Source organism: Dicentrarchus labrax, unplaced genomic scaffold (genome assembly GCF_905237075.1).
Source record: "Dicentrarchus labrax unplaced genomic scaffold, dlabrax2021, whole genome shotgun sequence".
Lineage (NCBI taxonomy): Eukaryota > Metazoa > Chordata > Actinopteri > Moronidae > Dicentrarchus > Dicentrarchus labrax.
The window spans coordinates 114,488-134,339 of NW_026136715.1; the positions used below are offsets into that span (position 1 = coordinate 114,488).

General features: G+C 39.2%; 2 protein-coding genes across 3 annotated transcripts in view; both read right to left on the reverse strand.

The window, feature by feature from the left end:
- The window catches only part of LOC127378160 (butyrophilin subfamily 1 member A1-like), a 49,796-nt gene extending 35,939 nt beyond the window's left edge, over positions 1–13,857 (reverse strand). The window contains exon 1 of the mRNA XM_051426850.1: positions 13,706–13,857. The gene's annotated coding sequence lies outside the window, so the exon portion shown is untranslated. The remainder of the gene's footprint in view (positions 1–13,705) is intronic.
- Positions 6,621–19,846, reverse strand: LOC127378156 (circumsporozoite protein-like). 2 transcript variants are annotated; one of them, XM_051426839.1, is made up of 6 exons: positions 19,154–19,846; positions 19,005–19,049; positions 9,917–10,039; positions 9,189–9,263; positions 8,448–8,739; positions 6,621–8,193 (listed from the first exon to the last, which is right to left on the reverse strand). In XM_051426839.1, exons 1-6 carry the CDS (start codon positions 19,512–19,514, stop codon positions 7,950–7,952), a joined length of 1,140 nt encoding a protein of 379 aa, XP_051282799.1. In that variant the 5' UTR covers positions 19,515–19,846; the 3' UTR covers positions 6,621–7,949. The 2 variants fall into 2 exon arrangements, with proteins under 2 accessions (XP_051282799.1, XP_051282800.1); XM_051426840.1 differs by lacking the exons at positions 9,189–9,263; positions 9,917–10,039 and adding an exon at positions 18,192–18,305 and having other exon boundaries at positions 8,448–8,736.
- Positions 19,847–19,852: the final 6 nt, after the last annotated feature.

Here is a 19,852-nt window from a genome sequence, read left to right on the forward strand (position 1 = left end):
ATCTCTGGATGAAGAACAGACACAGTGGATCTCAGTGAGCTCATGTCACACTGTGTGAAAGGTTAAGATAAAAGAAAAGGGAGTCTGGCATTTTGCATTTTATACATTTGCTGAGAGGGAGGGAGCTAGCACAACTGAAGGGTGTAGTTACACTTTAAACAAACCTTTGGGACTTTGGGACTCATTTACATCTTTACATTTACATACAACTCGCACTACAAACTAGCGCTTCCCTTACTAAAATCTTGTCCCCGGCCTCCAGATTCTGGATTTGCAAACCCGCACGAATGTCCAGATACTCTGCAACCACTCTGACCAGAAGGGACCAGGGCCCTGTATCTCAAAGTCCACCTTAGTCTGGCTCTCTCTGGGTTTCCTGGCTGCACTTATCCTAACATCGGTGATCTTGTACAACCAGTATCATATCAATGTTCAGTTAAAGTTAAATTGATATTCTGAGCTGCAGTCAAGGGTAAAAACATTGTCAGGAATCTTTCAGTGTTTGAAACATGTAAAGTCTGGAGAAGCAGGTGATCCAACTGATCATTTATATTATTTAATAAATGTTGTATTTGCTTATTTGTATCATGTCTTAGCTACATGATGCTTCCATGGTTTATGTAAAGATCCCCTCCAGATGTGCATTAATTAATAAAAAGTTAATACAATTGTGTGTGTCACATGTCTCCTACTTCACTGTAGATCCATTCTCAGTGTCACTGGTGGCTTCACTTGTATAAGTTGCAGAATGGACCAGGATTGACTGTTTGTGATGTCTCAAATCAAGCTCGCATACAGCTCCAGCTATCTGTATATGTGTAGATTGTAACTGTTAACTGTTGGTTAAATTCTCTGTGAATATAGTGTCTAACTTTCCTGTTACATCCTCCTGTGTCACTAGAGTGCAGTGCTGTGTATATGGGACATCATGGAGCAGTTAAAACTCAACAACTTAGTAACATCTGAACTAAAATGGTGACTGGGAGCAGAATGTAAATTAGTTTTACTGCCTGAAATGGAGCCAGTGCTCACAGGTACTGAGGACTTGTGATTTCTGTCCACATGAGCACCCTTACTTCTGACTGTGTGGTGCCACCTCCTGGTGAGTCTAGGTATACACTCCTCAGCACCCTCATAAGAACACTCCTCTGATTGGCTCGTGTTCATTGCCTTCATTGGTTTGGTTGGTTAGGTTCAGAGCCATATAGAAATGGTTACAGTTAGAAAAAATAAATGTGAGGGGCAGAATAGGGGGAGAATACAGGGGGTAATTATTGCCTGTGTAACTGTGTCTCTTTGATAACACATAGCTAGTTTAATGCAGAGAAACAGCAAAAGTATTGGTTACAGGTAAGTTGTGGTTAGGATTGTGCTGAATTTGCACCTTTTTTAGCCCAATTCAGGAACTGGTGTTAAACCAAAAGTCCTTTAATGAGGGAGGAAATGTTGATCAATTAAAAATGTAAGAAAAAGGCCATGAACAAGTTAAAAAATACATTTATTTTCATAAACAAACAACAATCACAGTTTCAGGAAATTCAGTCTCTTTCAGATTTTCAGTTTATAAAACTGACCCTCCATGTGTGATTTTGAGCATGCTGGTATAAAACTAGAATCATTTTAAATATATAGTATAGTGCTTTTTAAAATAGATGTTGAAGTAGAAAAAGAAGCTAGATAACATGAGGCACACTAAAAACACACTATTAAAGGTCCAGTGTGAAGGATTTACTGACATCCAGTGGAATCATTTGCAGCAAATATCAAAAAGAACTTCTGTCATTTTTAAATCACTTTGTTGGAAATTCTGGATTTAAAGTGTTTTTTTTTTAAACGTTCCTGCACACGTACCTCAGGTTGACATCATTCATAAACCTTTCAGAATATATTCAACCAACAAACAGTTGAACAATATTTTTGTCATTTACAAGTTTTTACAGTATTTACAGAGTAAAAAATAAATACTTATATATAATATTTAATGATAAGTTTCAGCGTAGCTCTATTTAATGTTTATCCTGTAATATCTTACATATCGTACATTTACTCAGGTATATGTAAAATTTTAAAATGGGCTGTTTCTGTCTTTTTACAGGTGAGAACCTTACAGGACAACTATGTTAAACTATGTTATGATCTGATAGAATATGATGCATTGCTGTATATAGATTAAACTACCCAAATGTGTATAAAGAAGTTAAAATGAGCTCATTAAACATCTACAGCTGTCACATCAAGTCAACAATATCATTTATAAAAGTAAAACACTGACAGGGAACATTTTACTGCACATTGAGTACTTGTAGATGGTCCTTACTGATACACAGCGCCACCATGAGGTCAAACAAGAGAAGGTACCTGCTATCATCATCCAGTTTACAGTGAATACAAATGTAAAGCTCTCACATATCTTCAGTCTGTACTGACTGTATGAACCTTTAGAAAAACACATTCTGACATTTTGACATCAGAACATTGTTAAAGACAAACAGGAACACCAGAGAGTTCAGTGTTTAACTGGATGAAATGGATGAATGAGACAGGGTGGAATATAGTCCCAGTTACTAAAAACTCAAAGTATGCAATTAATGTTTAATAAAATTATATTTTCAGAATGTGAAAGTTATTATTTCACTTTTTTTTTTTAGTAACTTGGATGTTTTACTGGATGTACCTGATCAAAGATATTTGGATTTGTCTTTCGTTATTCCAACAGGATTGCTTCAGCATTGTCCCTCTGTGCTGGAAGATATTCTCTCTCTTGTCCTCCTGAACACATATCAACAACACAAAACAAGTTATCAGTCAGTGATTTTCTGTGTTTGAGCGCTCTGGGTTGAGTTTAGAGGAAAAGTGAGAATAGGATGCAAAAGGGAGATTATTTTATCAGCCCAAGCAGAGTCAGTCAGCAGTGGAGTGATGACACTTGTTGTTATTGACAGTGAGGAACTACAAGTAAAGGAGCTTGTCCCAGATCAACCATCATAATCAGACAGCAGGATAGTGAGAAAGCTCAGACACACTGTACATGAGAGGCAGGGTGCAGACCCCCAATAAATGATTTCTAAATAAATGATGGAGTTATAAACACATATTAGCTGATATTAGCTTTAGATACACTTCTGAAAACATGTTTTCATGTAAGGAGGACTGTAGATTGTTCCCCTCATCACTTCCATTGAAAGTACTTTAGGAAGAGATCTTTAATGTCCAGTATAACAGGAGGAACCATTACAGCAAGAAAAACCTGTTTCACTGTTCACTGTTGTTTGAAGACTGACTGAAAAACTGTAAACTGTCTTTTTATGGAGGAAATGGAGAGAGAAAAGATTATTGAATTACTGATCTTTCTACGTTTCATCAAATACAGCAACTGCTACAATGGCAATGACAGCAATGACACCAATAGCAATGCCAATTATAGCACCGGTGCTCAAATCAGTGTCACCATCTGAAAGAACAGAGGAAAGATGTTGAGATTTGTTCTTCACTGTTCCAAGATAACATCCATCAACAATATTTCCACAGCCACTTCTCCTGTTCATGGTCTCAATGTGTACTTGGAGTCCATCCCACCAAAACTGTCTGTTGGTTAGAATCTCTTTCATTGCACAACAGTAAACAAACAGTATTATCAGTGAGAATATTCTCCAGAAATACGAGGATCCAGGGTTATTTAAAGGACCGCTGTGGAGGATTCAGTGCCATCTAGTGGTGAAGTTACAGATTGCAAACACGTGAATAAAACTTCCAAATGTGTTCTGGACTACTGTAGAAACATGGCGGTAGTCCTCTATCAGTGTGGTCTGAGATGATGAATGAGTTCATTATTTGTTATAATGTACGTGTGAAAAATATGTGATAACATTCAGACCAACAGGAGATGACAGCTGATGAGGAGACAAATAAGATATTTACTTACTGATATCATCAGTCTGACCTCCTTTGTTCCTGTTCTCCACTGGCTCTGTTGGACAATTAATACAAAATCTTTAACACGTGACTAATAGAACATTTCCTCTTATTTCATTTGAATGTGTAATATGTTAGCTGTACTCACCAACAGTGAGGTTATTGAAGCCTCTCCTGACCTGACTTTGCAGTGCCTGAACAAAGCAGGTGTAACTTCCAGCATGCAGTTCAGTTACGTTGGTCAGTTTTAGTGAAATCTTTCCTCTGATCATTTCTTCATGGAAGACAGATGTTCTACCTCTGAAGTTCTCGTCCTGAAGAACTGGATCATCCTTCATACTTCTATAGACATGCACATATTCTCCATCACGTGTCCACTCCACTGCTAGATTCCTCACATCGAATGGAGGCTCCAGTTGACATGGCAGGATGTTGTTATCACCGACTGTTACTGTAACTGGTTTGTCTGAGCCAATAACTTTAGGCTCTCCTGCAGAGACAAACGTCATATTTACACTTCCTGTTACAGAATCATTAAACACTGATATTAAAATATTTCATTAGTACAGTATTAGTGGTGGACTGATATGGTTTTAATGGTTAATGCTGATATTTAGAGAGCAGGGCGTAACAGCATACATCGCACGGAGGCCACTTGGAGCGTGGAGGGAAAGTGGGCGGGGGAGGAGCGGGGGATTTAAATAAAACGCACTTGCCCTTGGAGTCTACTCATTGGCAGCCGTCGGCGTTATAGCGGCAATGACGTAAACTGCAATGCATTGTGGGTGATATCCACCTCGGAGTGACCATCGTTGTTCACTCGCTCCCTCAGCCCTCCGAGGGTCCATCTCACCAAGTCCACACTTATGATGGCGGCGGGGATTCCCCCGAGGGCAAGTGAACGACTGATGAAGCGCAGCCTCAGTGTTTCCTCCCTTCTGTTTGTCTTTGTGTCTCTGATCAAATGTCCCAGCATTCCTTTGTGTTTCATGAGCTTTGGTTTTTGGATTTTGAACTTGTTTGCACTATTGTTGGATTTTCTGTGTACTTCTGCACTTTACTAAGCAAGTGAACTGATTAATCAACTTAGGGATGCACCGATCCACATTTTTTCACTTCCGATCCGATCCTGATACATAAATTTGGATATCGGCCGATACCGATACTATTCCGATACCCGAGCTGTGTTTGCTTTAATATTATTATTATCATTATTGTTGATTTTATATGAAGCTGAAAAAAACTCCTCTCAACAGGCAATTATGACATGTACGTATGTATGCATGTATGTCCCAAAAGGCAACAAGAGGTAAGTATAAGGTCAGAAAAGGAAATCCTGTTAACAGGAAGAATCCCATTCTGAAAACAAATACGCAAAAAATTATAAACTGTAAGGGTTTCAAATTTATTGTCATGTCAATATTTATTAAATTCCCAAAATGTCAAATATTTGAGTCTTGAAATATAAGAAAAGTGCAATAAGTGTAAACATCTTACACACACACTATCAATAAAAGTGTGCATCCTGCTAGCTGGCTGCAAACTGCGGAATATATTTCCTGAGCGGAGGCGTGTCTCATAACTCTGTGTCTCACTGAGCCACGCCTCCGTTCAGAAAATCCATTCCACAGTTTGCAGCCAGCTAGCAGACTGGCCGGCAGGAATCACCTGTGGAGTCATTTCAGCAGACAATGTTAAAGTGCAGACATGGCTCATGGATATTGGAAATCTGCGCAGGTTGGATCGGGAAATTCCGATACGTGAATTACGCTGGTATCGGTCCTGATACTGGATCGGATCGGCCCCATCCCTAATTCAACTGAATCTCTGTGTTATGAGTCGTGCTTTTGAGTCCTGTTTTAACAAGATCCGCCCCGACAATCAATCAGAAAACCTATTTTCATTACATTTTCTTACAAGATGAATCTGTGACAGATTCATGATTCAGTATTATCTTGAATTATAAGAGCAGCATTTGCAATGCACAGCTCAACCTTTACAAACAACTGTTACACTCCCTCACACAGGTCAATGTACGTGTTACTCCTCAGACTCAGACTCACAGTCCATCTGGGGATCAGTACAGGTTCATCTCTAAAGGTTGAGGAGCTGAACCTCCAGGAGACGTTTCCTGTCATCAGTCCATCCACAAACAGTCTCGTACGGAGAAAATAAGATGAATTTTGATAGTCAAACATCAGTCGTCCATCCTGGTGAAGGTGGATTTACTTTGGGTCTAAATCAGGTCTGGTCCACTCCACTGTCTCATCAGAAACACTGATGGGAGGTTCAAGGTGACATGGTAGAATGACATCATCACCAGCCAGAAAAGTGTAAAAGTCTTCCTTGTGCTTTCTAACTGAACGTTGTTTCACAGACAAACACTGAAAACAGAACTGCTCACCAAAGCTGATCTGAGAGCAGCCACTGAGAGGAAGACAGTGGTGATGGATTATTGTTGTAGACAAATGAAAAGGTTGGAGCTACAGTGGTACACTCTCACATACAGTAATACATTGAACTATTGCAGCTTCATGTTGTTCAGGTAGCATCATTCTGTTTGTGCATTGAGAAATGAACATTAATATCCTTTAAATATTCTACTATTAATTACTGAGAGTTATACACAATGAAGTTCTAACAAACTCACACTGACTTTGATTTACTTCTTAGTTTTCCTTTCAGACCAAATAAGAACAAAATGTCAATTACAAGTCTACTAATCTTTTTATTAACAAACAACAATCACAGTTTCATCCTTCCAGTGTCCAATGTGAGTTTAGCTGTGAATATTTGACCAAATCAGAAGGTTCTATAATAAAACAGACATTTTATATACAGTAAACTGAAGTTCTTCACAGGGCAGAAAAAACAAGATAACTTGAAGCGAAACAACACAATAACAAAAACAATAAAAACTGACATTGGACAGAGACATCGACTCTGTCCCTGCAGTGGTTTATAAAATCAACACATCTGAACAATTCCCTGCAGCTGCATTTTAATCAAGAATATTTGTTTCTTCAAACGTTGCTAACTCTGCTGTGACCCACATGCAGAGCTGGCAAAGGTACCAAAGGTAAAAAACACTCAGTAAAACACAGCACACACAGTAAAAGTAGGAGTACTGATTCAACTTCTTTACTCAAGTAAAACGTACAGGCTCTGAAATGTAAAGTATAAAAGTGCAAAGCTAACTGAACCTTCTTCCTTTCTTGTCTGTTTCATCATGGAAGGCATGCTATGATGAATAAAATGATGTAACCTTTTTTTTTTTTAAACTGTAAGGAGTAGAAAGTTCAATTATTTGTGTGAACAAATAGAAGGTAAAAAGCTATCAGAAAAATAAATAATATAATAATAGATAGAGATTGTATTTTGTCACTTCTGACCTCTGCAGATTAATCCATATATCACAATGACCAATTATCATCAACAATAACAAATACAAAAAATGATGAATATGATAAAAAAAAAACATTTTTTTTGCGTCTCGTTCTATTTAATGTTTATCCTGTAATATCTTACACATACAGCCTACCGTAAACTCTCATACTGACAGTATGACACTCAATTATCTTGGATTATCTGGAAAATGCGTCGTCACAACGCTGAAAACAGGCTGTTTTTTGGTCTTTTTACAGATACGTGGTTCTCATAGGACAGCGACAGTGTATAAAGGAGTTACAATGCAACATTAACATGACATTAATCCGAAACATCAGATATAACAGTCAGACACTGACAGGGACCATTTTACTGCACAATGAGACCTTGGTGTCTACATTTGATACTTTAAGTAGATTTTATTGATGGTACAGAAAACAGCGCCATCATGAGGTCAAACAGAAGAACACTACCTTCTACCTGTTAACCCAGCTTTGAAAACCAATGTTTATCTAATGAGTTTGACACCAGAATAAAAAGATAATAGAGTTAATAGTAATAATGATAATAATAATAACTCATAACACACCTGATAAATATATGTGGATGGACTAAAAGACTTTCTTTCATTCAGTGTCTGGGTCAAAGAATCAACAGTCATCATCAAATGCTAGTTGACATTCCTCATCACTGGCCCCAACATTGGCCCCATCATTGGCCCCGGCATTAGCCCCAGCATTGGCCCCAGCACTGGCCCCATCATTGTGCTCATCACTGGCCCCGGCATTAGCCCCAGCATTGGCCCCAGCACTGGCCCAATCATTGTGCTCATCACTGGCCCTATCACTTGCCCCATCACTGGCCCCCACATTGGCCCCAACATTGGCCCCATCACTGGCCCCCTATATTGGCCCCAACATTGGCCCCGTCACTGGCCCCATCATTGGCCCCAACATTGGCCCCATCATTGGCCCCAGCATTAGCCCCAGCATTGGCCCCAGCACTGGCCCCATCATTGTGCTCATCACTGGCCCCAGCACTGGCCCCAACATTGGCACCAGCATTGGCCCCAACATTGGCCCCAGCACTGGCCCCATCATTGTGCTCATCACTGGCCCCCATATTGGCCCCAACATTGGCCCCATCACTGGCCCCCCATATTGGCCCCAGCATTGACCCCATCACTGGTCCCAGCATTGGCCCCAGCATTGGCCTCATCACTGGCCCCCATATTGGCCCCAACATTGGCCCCATCACTGGCCCCCATATTGGCCCCAACATTGGCCCCGTCACTGGTCCCAGCATTGGCCCCAGCATTGGCCCCATCACTGGCCCCCATATTGGCCCCAACATTGGCCCCATCACTGGCCCCATCACTGGCCCCCATATTGGCCCCAACATTGGCCCCGTCACTGGCTCCAGCATTGGCCCCTTGTCCTCCTGAACACATATCAACAACACAAAACAAGTTATCAGTCAGTGATTTCCAAACTGAGTGTTTTCTGTAGTTTGAGTGCTCTGGGTTGAGTTGAGAGGAAAAGTGAGAATAGGATGTGAAAAGGGAGATTATTTTATCAGCCCAAGCAGAGTCAGTCAGCAGTGGAGTGATGACACTTGTTGTTATTGACAGTGAGGAACTACAAGTAAAGGAGCTTGTCCCAGATCAACCATCATAATCAGACAGCAGGATAGTGAGAAAGCTCAGACACACTGTACATGAGAGGCTTCTAACTGGTTCAGCAGAAAGGTCAGATAGATGAATGCATGTGAATGTTTGTGTGCTTACTCACTGAAACAGCAGGGGCAGATAGAACGTACACTGATACAGGAATCAGAGACAGGAAACATTTATTTGAAAAACATGCTGATAGAAGACATTTGGGACTTACTGGTATTTATGTTGGGCATAGGTATAGTGACCGCATCATTGTCCATCCGTACAGGACGATATTCTCTCTCTTGTCCTGTTGAACACATATCAACAACGCAAAACAAGTTATCAGTCAGTGATTTCCAAACTGAGTGTTTTCTGTAGTTTGAGCGCTCTGGGTTGAGTTTAGAGGAAAAGTGAGAATAGGATGTAAAAGGGAGATTATTTTATCAGCCCAAGCAGAGTCAGTCAGCAGTGGAGTGATGACACTTGTTGTTATTGACAGTGAGGAACTACAAGTAAAGGAGCTTGTCCCAGATCAACCATCATAATCAGACAGCAGGATAGTGAGAAAGCTCAGACACACTGTACATGAGAGGCCCCCCCGCACGAGGCCCCGACAACCACAAACAGACGCGGATAGGAGAAACCAGACACACGACATGAGGCAGGGTGCAGACCCCCCAATAAATGATTTCTAAATAAATGATGGAGTTATAGCTGATATTAGCTTTAGATACACTTCTGAAAACATGTTTCCATGTAAGGAGGACTGTAGATTGTTCCCCTCATCACTTCCATTGAAAGTACTTTAGGAAGAGATCTTTAATGTCCAGTATAACAGGAGGAACCATTACAGCAAGAAAAACCTGTTTCACTGTTCACTGTTGTTTGAAGACTGACTGAAAAACTGTAAACTGTCTTTTTAAATGGAGAGAATGGAGAGAAAGAAGATTATTGACTTACTTCTATTTCTACGTTTCATCCACAATACAGCCAATGCAACAATGCCAGCAATGACAGCAATGACAGCAATGACACCAATAGCAATGCCAGTTATAGCACCAGTGGTATTACCAGTGTCACCACCTGAAAGAACAGAGGAAAGATGTTGAGATTTGTTCTTCACTGTTCCAAGATAACATCCATCAACAATATTTCCACAGCCACTTCTCCTGTTCATGGTCTCAATGTGTACTTGGAGTCCATCCCACCAAAACTGTCTGTTGGTTAGAATCTCTTTCATTGCACAACAGTAAACAAACAGTATTATCAGTGAGAATATTCTCCAGAAATAGAGGATCCAGGGTTATTTAAAGGACCGCTGTGGAGGATTCAGTGCCATCTAGTGGTGAAGTTACAGATTGCAAACAAGTGAATAAAACTTCCAAATGTGTTCTGGGCTACTGTAGAAACATGGCGGTGACAATAGATCCTCCTGAATGTTACACACTGGACCTTTCAGTAGTCCTCTATCAGTGTGGTCTGAGATGATGAATGAGTTCATTATTTGTTATAATGGCATCCTGTCAAATGAAGCATTACATTCAGAATTGCTCTGATTACTTTTGAGGTTAAAGAGGTCATATTATGCTCATTCTCAGGTTCATATTGTAAGGAGGAGAGAAACAGGAGTGATATCTGTGTACATTGTGGACTGCAGTAAAGACAGCACTTACCTGGCTCTGTGTCTGTGGAAACAATGAAATAAAATATTAAAATATGTGATAACATTCAGACCAACAGGAGATGACAGCTGATGAGGAGACAAATAAGATATTTACTTACTGATATCATCAGTCTGACTTTCTTTGTTCCCGTTCTCCACTGGCTCTGTTGGACAATTGTGTCAAATTGTAAATGTGTAAACTGTGTTTAAGAGCTAAAAACATTTTCTCTTATTTCATTTGAATGTGTAATATGTTAGCTGTACTCACCAACAGTGAGGTTAATGAAGCCTCTCCTGACCTGACTTTGCAGTCCGGGAACAAAGCAGGTGTAACTTCCAGCATCCAGTTCAGTTACGTTGGTCAGTTTTAGTGAAATGTTTCCTCTGATCATTTCTTCATGGAAGACAGATGTTCTACCTCTGAAGTTCTCATCCTGAGGATCTAGATAGTCCTTCCCATGTCGAGTGACCAGCACATATTTTCCATTGTGTTTCCACTCCACCAATAGACTCCTCACATTGAACGCAGGCTCCAGGTGACATGGCAGGATGGCATTATCACCAACTGTTACTGTAACTGGTTTGTCTGAGCCAATCACATCAGACTGTCCTGCAGAGACAAACATCATATTTACACTTCCTGTTACAGAATCACTGAACATGTTGTTTCTCAATATGGTCTGAATTGAGAATTTATTTTTAAAGGTGTTTTATTTGTACACAGTAAAGCCTTTACACATCTGTAAGAAAGTTCCAGTCTGACTTACCAACAATGAGCTGGATGGAAGCTTCCTTCTGTAATGAGGGAAGGGCACATTGGTATCTTCCTGTATCAGAAACTTTCACTTTGTAGATTTTCATGGATACGTTTCCTGTCATCAGTTCATCCATAAACAGTCTTGTGCGGAGATAATAAGATGGATTTTGATAGTCAAACATCAGTCGTCCATCCTGGTGAACATGGATGTACTTTGGGTCTAAATCAGGTCTGGTCCACTCCACTGTCTCATCAGAAACACTGATGGGAGGTTCAAGGTGACATGGTAGAATGACATCATCACCAGCCAGGGCTGTGATTGGTTGACGTGAACAAATCAACTGTGAGTTTGCTGTGAGGAAAACAAAAGAACAAACAAGAAACAGCAGTTAGGTCAAAATACATATCATCAAAAGTCCAGCTGCACCTCTGGAGACGAGGGAGGGGGAACTTTGCCCACCAGTGTTGACAATGGTTTTATTCTTACATGCTGGAACAAGCATTAAACCACCTGCTCCAACTCACCTGTACTTTCAGAAGCTGTAGAATTACTGGTAATCAAACATCAGATATTGTTAAATTAAAGGTTTTTGATGAACAGACTGTTGTTACTCAACTGGCCAAAGACACAGACTCTGTATTTAAACTCAGCTCAACTAGAGGATAGATGAAAAGATTTCAAGTGTTTTTTGGGTAAACAGTGAAAAGCTTATTCTGCATTACTGTCTCATCAACACCCTTCAAAATAAAGGACAGAGCAAAATATGTTCATGTTCCCATGATATTTATGCACATAACACACAGTCTTAACTCTAATGGTCTTTTTCTGTGTGAGTATCATTTTATTACACAACCTTGTGTTGTACAATGATCCATACATTTCTTTGATTGCAGTTGGTCATCTGTGTCATTTATTCAATGTCTAAAAGACCTGTAGGTTAAAGAGTTGAGCTAAAAAGAGGAAGGTTCAACGTCTAAATGCAACAGATGTTACTGATGGATGATAAGATTTGACCTCTACTAACACTTTCACTTTTCAATCCTGAAAAACTTGATACCCAACGCCTACAGACAAATGAGTAATAATAAAAGAGAATAAAATCTCCCCTTTTAGCATTTTGACAAGTAGAATAAACCCCAGCACAAGCATCAGCTATTCTTCCACCACACACACACACACACACACACACACACACACACAGTTATACACACCGATACACACTGTAACCACATAAACACAACACACACACACAAAGAACACACCTCTTTAAATGAACACAGAAATATAAACGGAAGAAAAACTATTTGTCAGACTGAGCAGATTAAAGTAGTTCAGGCATCCCTGCCTCATCAACCCATTCAGATTTAAGAAGAACTTAAAAACACTTTCAACAATCCAAACCAAACGTCTACAGACAAATAGAAATATAATAGATATAACAACATAAATTGCTCAGTGGACTCACCATCGTCTGTCAGACAGAGACACATCAACAGCAGAAGAAACTTCATGTCTTTCGTTGGGCCTTAAGTAGGGTTACTATGGTAAGGAGGGTCTATGAACCAGGGGTCCCAAACTTCTTGGGGCCACTACTGTTAATGTCATCCTGTAGGAAGGCACCTTTAACATTTAAGTTCTACAAGAAAGCACAATATTCTGAAGATGTCATTTATATCATTGTATATTAAATATTAAAATGTATTAGTTAATGAATTTCTACAACATGTGCAACATATTCGCCTCTCTTAGAGACACAATTTAAACCAGAGCAGCTGGTTGTTTCCCACACAATGAACTGTGGAGGAGAATATTTCTAGAGCTCATTTCTTTTTTTCATTGTCTACTTTATTTTGGTGTTTTAGTGTTGACTCACATAGTATTTTTGCAGCCAGTGAGGCTTTTCATTGGCTAGAAACAAAAAACACTGAAAGTTTTGGCTAACCTTCTCAGGAAGGGCTGTTCAAATTTAAGGCCATAATGATTTTTAAATGAAAACGGAGCCAACTTTCCTTTAAAAAATAAGAATTACAATATGATTCTTATAATGTAATTTGAGCCTGTTGTTCCTTTAATTTTCTCCAAAACCATATAATAAATGAAAAAGCTATTGCATTGGCTCACTGAACATCCTATGTGGTGTGCACACAGAAACACAGGATCAACAGTTTATTACAGTCAGTGGGTTGGTTACTGTTTGCACAGGTGTTTGATGGATGTGGATGATTGATTTTTTCCACGCAAAAAGAATATTGAAGAAATGTTACAAATCTGAATAATTAAAAGCAAACAAAACTACTACTAATAAATAAGTTAGATCATTTGACTTACATCATTAATGGATCCACAATCTGAGCTTATTTTCTCTTTTCTTCTTAACATAGAATCCTTTAGCAGGTTCTCTTTGTTCTTCTTGGTGAGGTTTGGAAGGGAAAAGAAGGAAATCTGATCTGAAGTGTGGAGCTTTATAATCCTGGGGGGACTGGTTTAGAGAGCAGTGGCAGTTATCCAGGTGGGAGGAGACTTGTAATTTTACAATAAAATCAGTCCAAATCTCCCATGAGTACAGTGGAGGTCATCCTATACAGGATTCCACTGAACGATTTAGCCAACTTACTAAAAAAGTGAAATATGACCATTCAAATATGAAGACATTGTGATTACTATAATGTAAATGAAACAGACTTTCCCTTAAATTAACTAGAGTACGGTAAAATAGTTTTAGCTAACCTACTGAAGAAAAGGAAATATAAAATCTCAAACGTGAGGCAATATAAATTGTTAGGATGTAATTTTTTCCTTCAATTTTCTCAATATCTTAAATACATTTACTTGATTCCAGTTGACCATCTGTTTGTATTTATTCAGCACTCAGTATCTAAAAGACCTAGATTAGAGTTTAGCTGAACCTGGTGGAGATGAGTTGAAAGGAGGAGGTTTAACTTTACAACCCTGAATAAGCCCAATGAGAAATAGACACATAATAGACATAAAACATATTTTTAACGTCTAATTTCTCAGCGGACTCTGACCCCCCCGGATAATGACTAAGACAGCGTTCCACCTCCTGTGCACTGCTGAGCTGTCACCTAACCCCTAACTGTTGCTGGAGGCCCATCACTCCTCAGTCACATGTCTATTAACCCTGTGTGTCCACGATTGTATTTGGAGACAAGGAAACAAGAATCTCCCCATTGAGGATTAATGAAGGACATTTTCTTCTTCTTACTTCCATTTCAGTTTCAGCCGATGGATCACTGTTTGTCCATTTGGCTACAAACCAATTACGCACAGCAGTCTACTTATTAAAGATTGTATTAATAAGAGACAGTTTGAAGAATATTTATTTGTTTAGTATTTTAGTGTTCGACTGGTTGATTTGAACCCAGTTTTCTATTCTATTTTTGATTATTTAATGTATTGATTTGAATAATTGATTGACAGTTGCATCTCAAAGTGTATTAATGTTTGTAACCTCTGGGATGTTGTTTGTTGTTGTTGTCTTTTTTCCCTTTTGAACAACTACAATGTTGATGAAAACTGTAAAACTCTTCCTTGTGCTTTCTAACTGAACGTTGTTTCACAGACAAACACTGAAAACAGAACTGCTCACCAAAGCTGATCTGAGAGCAGCCACTGAGAGGAAGACAATGGTGATGGATTATTGTTGTAGACAAATGAAAAGGTTGGAGCTACAGTGGTACACTCTCACATACAGTAATACATTGAACTATTGCAGGTTCATGTTGTTCAGGTAGCATCATTCTGTTTGTGCATTGAGAAATGAACATTAATATCCTTTAAATATTCTACTATTAATTACTGAGAGTTATACACAATGAAGTTCTAACAAACTCACACTGACTTTGATTTTCTTCTTACTTTTCCATTCAGACCAAATAAGAACAAATGGTAATTTACAAGTCTACAAATCTTTTTATTAACAAACAACAATCACAGTTTCATCCTTCCAGTGTCCAATGTGAGTTTAGCTGTGAATATTTGACCAAATCAAAAGGTTTTATAATAAAAACAGACATTTTATATACAGTAAACTGAAGTTCTTCACAGGGCAGAAAAACAAGATAACTTGAAGCAAAACAACACAATAAAAAAAACAATAAAAACTGCATTGGACAGAGACATCGACTCTGTCCCTGCAGTGGTTTATAAAATCAACACATCTGAACAATTCCCTGCAGCTGCATTTTAATCAAGAATATTTGTTTCTTCAAACGTTGCTAACCCTGCTGTGACCCACATGCAGAGCTGGCAAAGGCACCAAAGGTAAAAAACACTCAGTAAAACACAGCACACACAGTAAAAGTAGGAGTACTGATTCAACTTCTTTACTCAAGTAAAACGTACAGGCTCTGAAATGTAAAGTATAAAAGTGCAAAGCTAACTGAACCTTCTTCCTTTCTTGTCTGTTTCATCATGGAAGGCATGCTATGATGCATAAAATGATTTAACCTTTTTTTTTTTTTAACTGTAAGGAGTAGTAAGTTCAATTATTTGTGTGAACAAATAGAAGGTAAAAAGCTATCAGAAAAATAAATAATATAATAATAGATAGAGATTGTATTTTGTCACTTCTGACCTCTGCAGATTAATCCATATATCACAATGACCAATTATCATCAACAATAACAAATACAAAAAATGATGAATATGATAAAAAAAAACTTAATTTTTTTTTAGCGTCTCGTTCTATTTAATGTTTATCCTGTAATATCTTACACATACAGCCTACCGTAAACTCTCATACTGACAGTAATCACAGGTCAGTTGCTTGTTGTCTGTGTGCACTCAATTATCTTGGATTATCTGGAAAATGCGTCGTCACAACGCTGAAAACAGGCTGTTTTTTGGTCTTTTTACAGATACGTGGTTCTCATAGGACAGCGACAGTGTATGAAGGAGTTACAATGCAACATTAACATGACATTAATCCCAAACATCAGATATAACAGTCAGACACTGACAGGGACCATTTTACTGCACAATGAGACCTTGGTGTCTACATTTGATACTTTAAGTAGATTTTACTGATGGTACAGAAAACAGCACCATCATGAGGTCAAACAGAAGAACACTACCTTCTACCTGTTAACCAAGCTTTGAAAACCAATGTTTATCTAATGAGTTTGACACCAGAATAAAAAGATAATAGAGTTAATAGTAATAATGATAATAATAATAACTCATAACACACCTGATAAATATATGTGGATGGACTAAAAGACTTTCTTTCATTCAGTATTTGGGTCAAACAATCAAGAGTCATCATCAAATGCTAGTTGACATTCCTCATCACTGGCCCCAACATTGGCCCCATCATTGGCCCCGGCATTAGCCCCATCATTGGCCCCAGCACTGGCCCCATCATTGTGCTCATCACTGGCCCCAGCACAGGCCCCACCATTGGCACCAGCATTGGCCCCAACATTGGCCCCAGCACTGGCCCCATCATTGTGCTCATCACTGGCCCTATCACTTGCCCCATCACTGGCCCCCATATTCGCCCCAATATTTGCCCTATCACTGGCCCCCATATTGGCCCCAACATTGGCCCCAACACTGGTCCCAGCATTGGCCCCCCATATTGGCCCCAACATTGGCCCCATCACTGGCCCCATCACTGACCCACATATTGGCCCCAACATTGGCCCCGTCACTGGCCCCAGCATTGCCCCCAGCATTGACCCCAACATTGGCTCCAGCATTGGCCCCAACATTGGCTCCAGCATTGGCTCCAGCATTGGCCCCTTGTCCTCCTGAACACATATCAACAACACAAAACAAGTTATCAGTCAGTGAAAAGGGCGATTATTTTATCAGCCCAAGCAGAGTCAGTCAGCAGTGGAGTGATGACACTTGTTGTTATTGACAGTGAGGAACTACAAGTAAAGGAGCTTGTCCCAGATCAACCATCATAATCAGACAACAGGATAGTGAGAAAGCTCAGACACACTGTACATGAGAGGCTTCTAACTGGTACAGCAGAAAGGTCAGATAGATGAATGTGAATGTTTGTGTGCTTACTCACTGAAACAGCAGGGGCAGATAGAACGTACACTGATACAGGAATCAGAGACAGGAAACATTTATTTGAAAAACATGCTGATAGAAGACATTTGGGACTTACTGGTATTTATGTTGGGCATTGGTATAGTGACCGCATCATTGTCCATCCGTAGAGGACGATATTCTCTCTCTTGTCCTCCTGAACACATATCAACAACACAAAACAAGTTATCAGTCAGTGATTTCCAAACTGAGTGTTTTCTGTAGTTTGAGTGCTCTGGGTTGAGTTTAGAGGAAAAGTGAGAATAGGATGTAAAAGGGCGATTATTTTATCAGCCCAAGCAGAGTCAGTCAGCAGTGGAGTGATGACACTTGTTGTTATTGACAGTGAGGAACTACAAGTAAAGGAGCTTGTCCCAGATCAACCATCATAATCAGACAGCAGGATAGTGAGAAAGCTCAGACACACTGTACATAAGAGGCAGGGTGCAGACCCCCAATAAATGATTTCTAAATAAATGATGGAGTTATAAACACATATTAGCTGATATTAGCTTTAGATACACTTCTGAAAACATGTTTCCATGTAAGGAGGACTGTAGATTGTTCCCCTCATCACTTCCATTGAAAGTACTTTAGGAAGAGATCTTTAATGTCCAGTATAACAGGAGGAACCATTACAGCAAGAAAAACCTGTTTCACTGTTCACTGTTGTTTGAAGACAGACTGAAAAACTGAAAACTGTCTTTTTAAATGGAGAAAATGGAGAGAGAGAAGATTATTGACTTACTTCTATTTCTATGATTCTTCCATACAGCCAATGCAACAATGACAGCAATGACAGCAATGACAGCAATGACACCAACGCCAATTTTAGCACCAGTGTTATTATCATTGCCACGACCTGAAAGAACAGAGGAAAGATGTTGAGATTTGTTCTTCACTGTTCCAAGATAACATCCATCAACAATATTTCCACAGCCACTTCTCCTGTTCATGGTCTCAATGTGTACTTGGAGTCCATCCCACCAAAACTGTCTGTTGGTTAGAATCTCTTTCATTGCACAACAGTAAACAAACAGTATTATCAGTGAGAATATTCTCCAGAAATACGAGGATCCAGGGTTATTTAAAGGACCGCTGTGGAGGATTCAGTGCCATCTAGTGGTGAAGTTACAGATTGCAAACATGTGAATAAAACTTCCAAATGTGTTCTGGACTACTGTAGAAACATGGCGGTGACAATAGATCCTCCTGAATGTTACACACTGGACCTTTCAGTAGTCCCTCTATCAGTGTGGTCTGAGATGATGAATGAGTTCATTATTTGTTATAATGGCGTCCTGTCAAATGAAGCATTACATTCAGAATTACTCTGATTACTTTTGAGGTTAAAGAGGTCATATTATGCTCATTCTCAGGTTCATATTGAGGAGGAGAGAAACAGGAGTGATATCTGTGTACATTGTGGACTGCAGTAAAGACAGCACTTACCTGGCTCTGTGTCTGTGGAAACAATGAAATTAAATATTAAAATATGTGATAACATTCAGACCAACAGGAGATGACAGCTGATGAGGAGACAAATAAGATATTTACTTACTGATATCATCAGTCTGACCTCCTTTGTTCCTGTTCTCCACTGGCTCTGTTGGACAATTGTGTTAAATTGTAAATGTGTAAACTGTGTTTAAGAGCTAAAAACATTTCCTCTTATTTCATTTGAATGTGTAATATGTTAGCTGTACTCACCAACAGTGAGGTTAATGAAGCCTTTCCTGACCTGACTTTCCAGTTTGGGAACATTGCAGGTGTAACTTCCAGCATCCAGTTCAGTTACGTTGGTCAGTTTTAGTGAAATGTTTCCTCTGATCATTTCTTCATGGAAGAGAAATGTTCTACCTCTGAAGTTCTTTTCCTGAGAACCTGGATCATCCTTCGTACTTCTATAGACATGCACATATTCTCTATCACGCATCCACTCCACTGTTAGAGTCGTCACATCGAATGGAGGCTCCAGGTGACATGGCAGGATGACGTTATCACCGACTGTTACTGTAACTGGTTTGTCTGAGCCAATCACATTAGACTCTCCTGCAGAGACAAACATCATATTTACACTTCCTGTTACAGAATCATTAAACACTGATATTAAAATATTTCATTAGTACAGTATTAGTGGTGGACTGATATGGTTTTAATGGTTAATGCTGATATTTAGAGAGCAGGGCGGCTGATGGTCGATATTTAATGCAGATATCAAATCAAATAAAACTCATGAATAATTCCATTGTTCCATACACATTACAATCTAATATACATACTTATCTGAGCCAGTAACAGTCAAATACATTGGGTTATATTGTAGGTTTCACAATGTGACTGTTATTTAAAGGACAGTGGGTACAGTCATTAAACTGCATTATTCTATACATTATAACATCATTTATA

Coding starts and splice junctions, on each gene's coding strand:
- LOC127378156 (XM_051426839.1), bottom strand. CDS start 19,514: ATGATGTTTGTCTCTGCAGGAGAGTCTAATGTGATTGGCTCAGACAAA. Junction 19,050..19,153: donor CTTCATTAACCTCACTGTTG/GTGAGTACAGCT, acceptor ATTGTCCAACAG/AGCCAGTGGAGAACAGGAAC. Junction 9,264..9,916: donor GATGAAACGTAGAAATAGAA/GTAAGTCAATAA, acceptor TGTGTTCAACAG/GACAAGAGAGAGAATATCGT.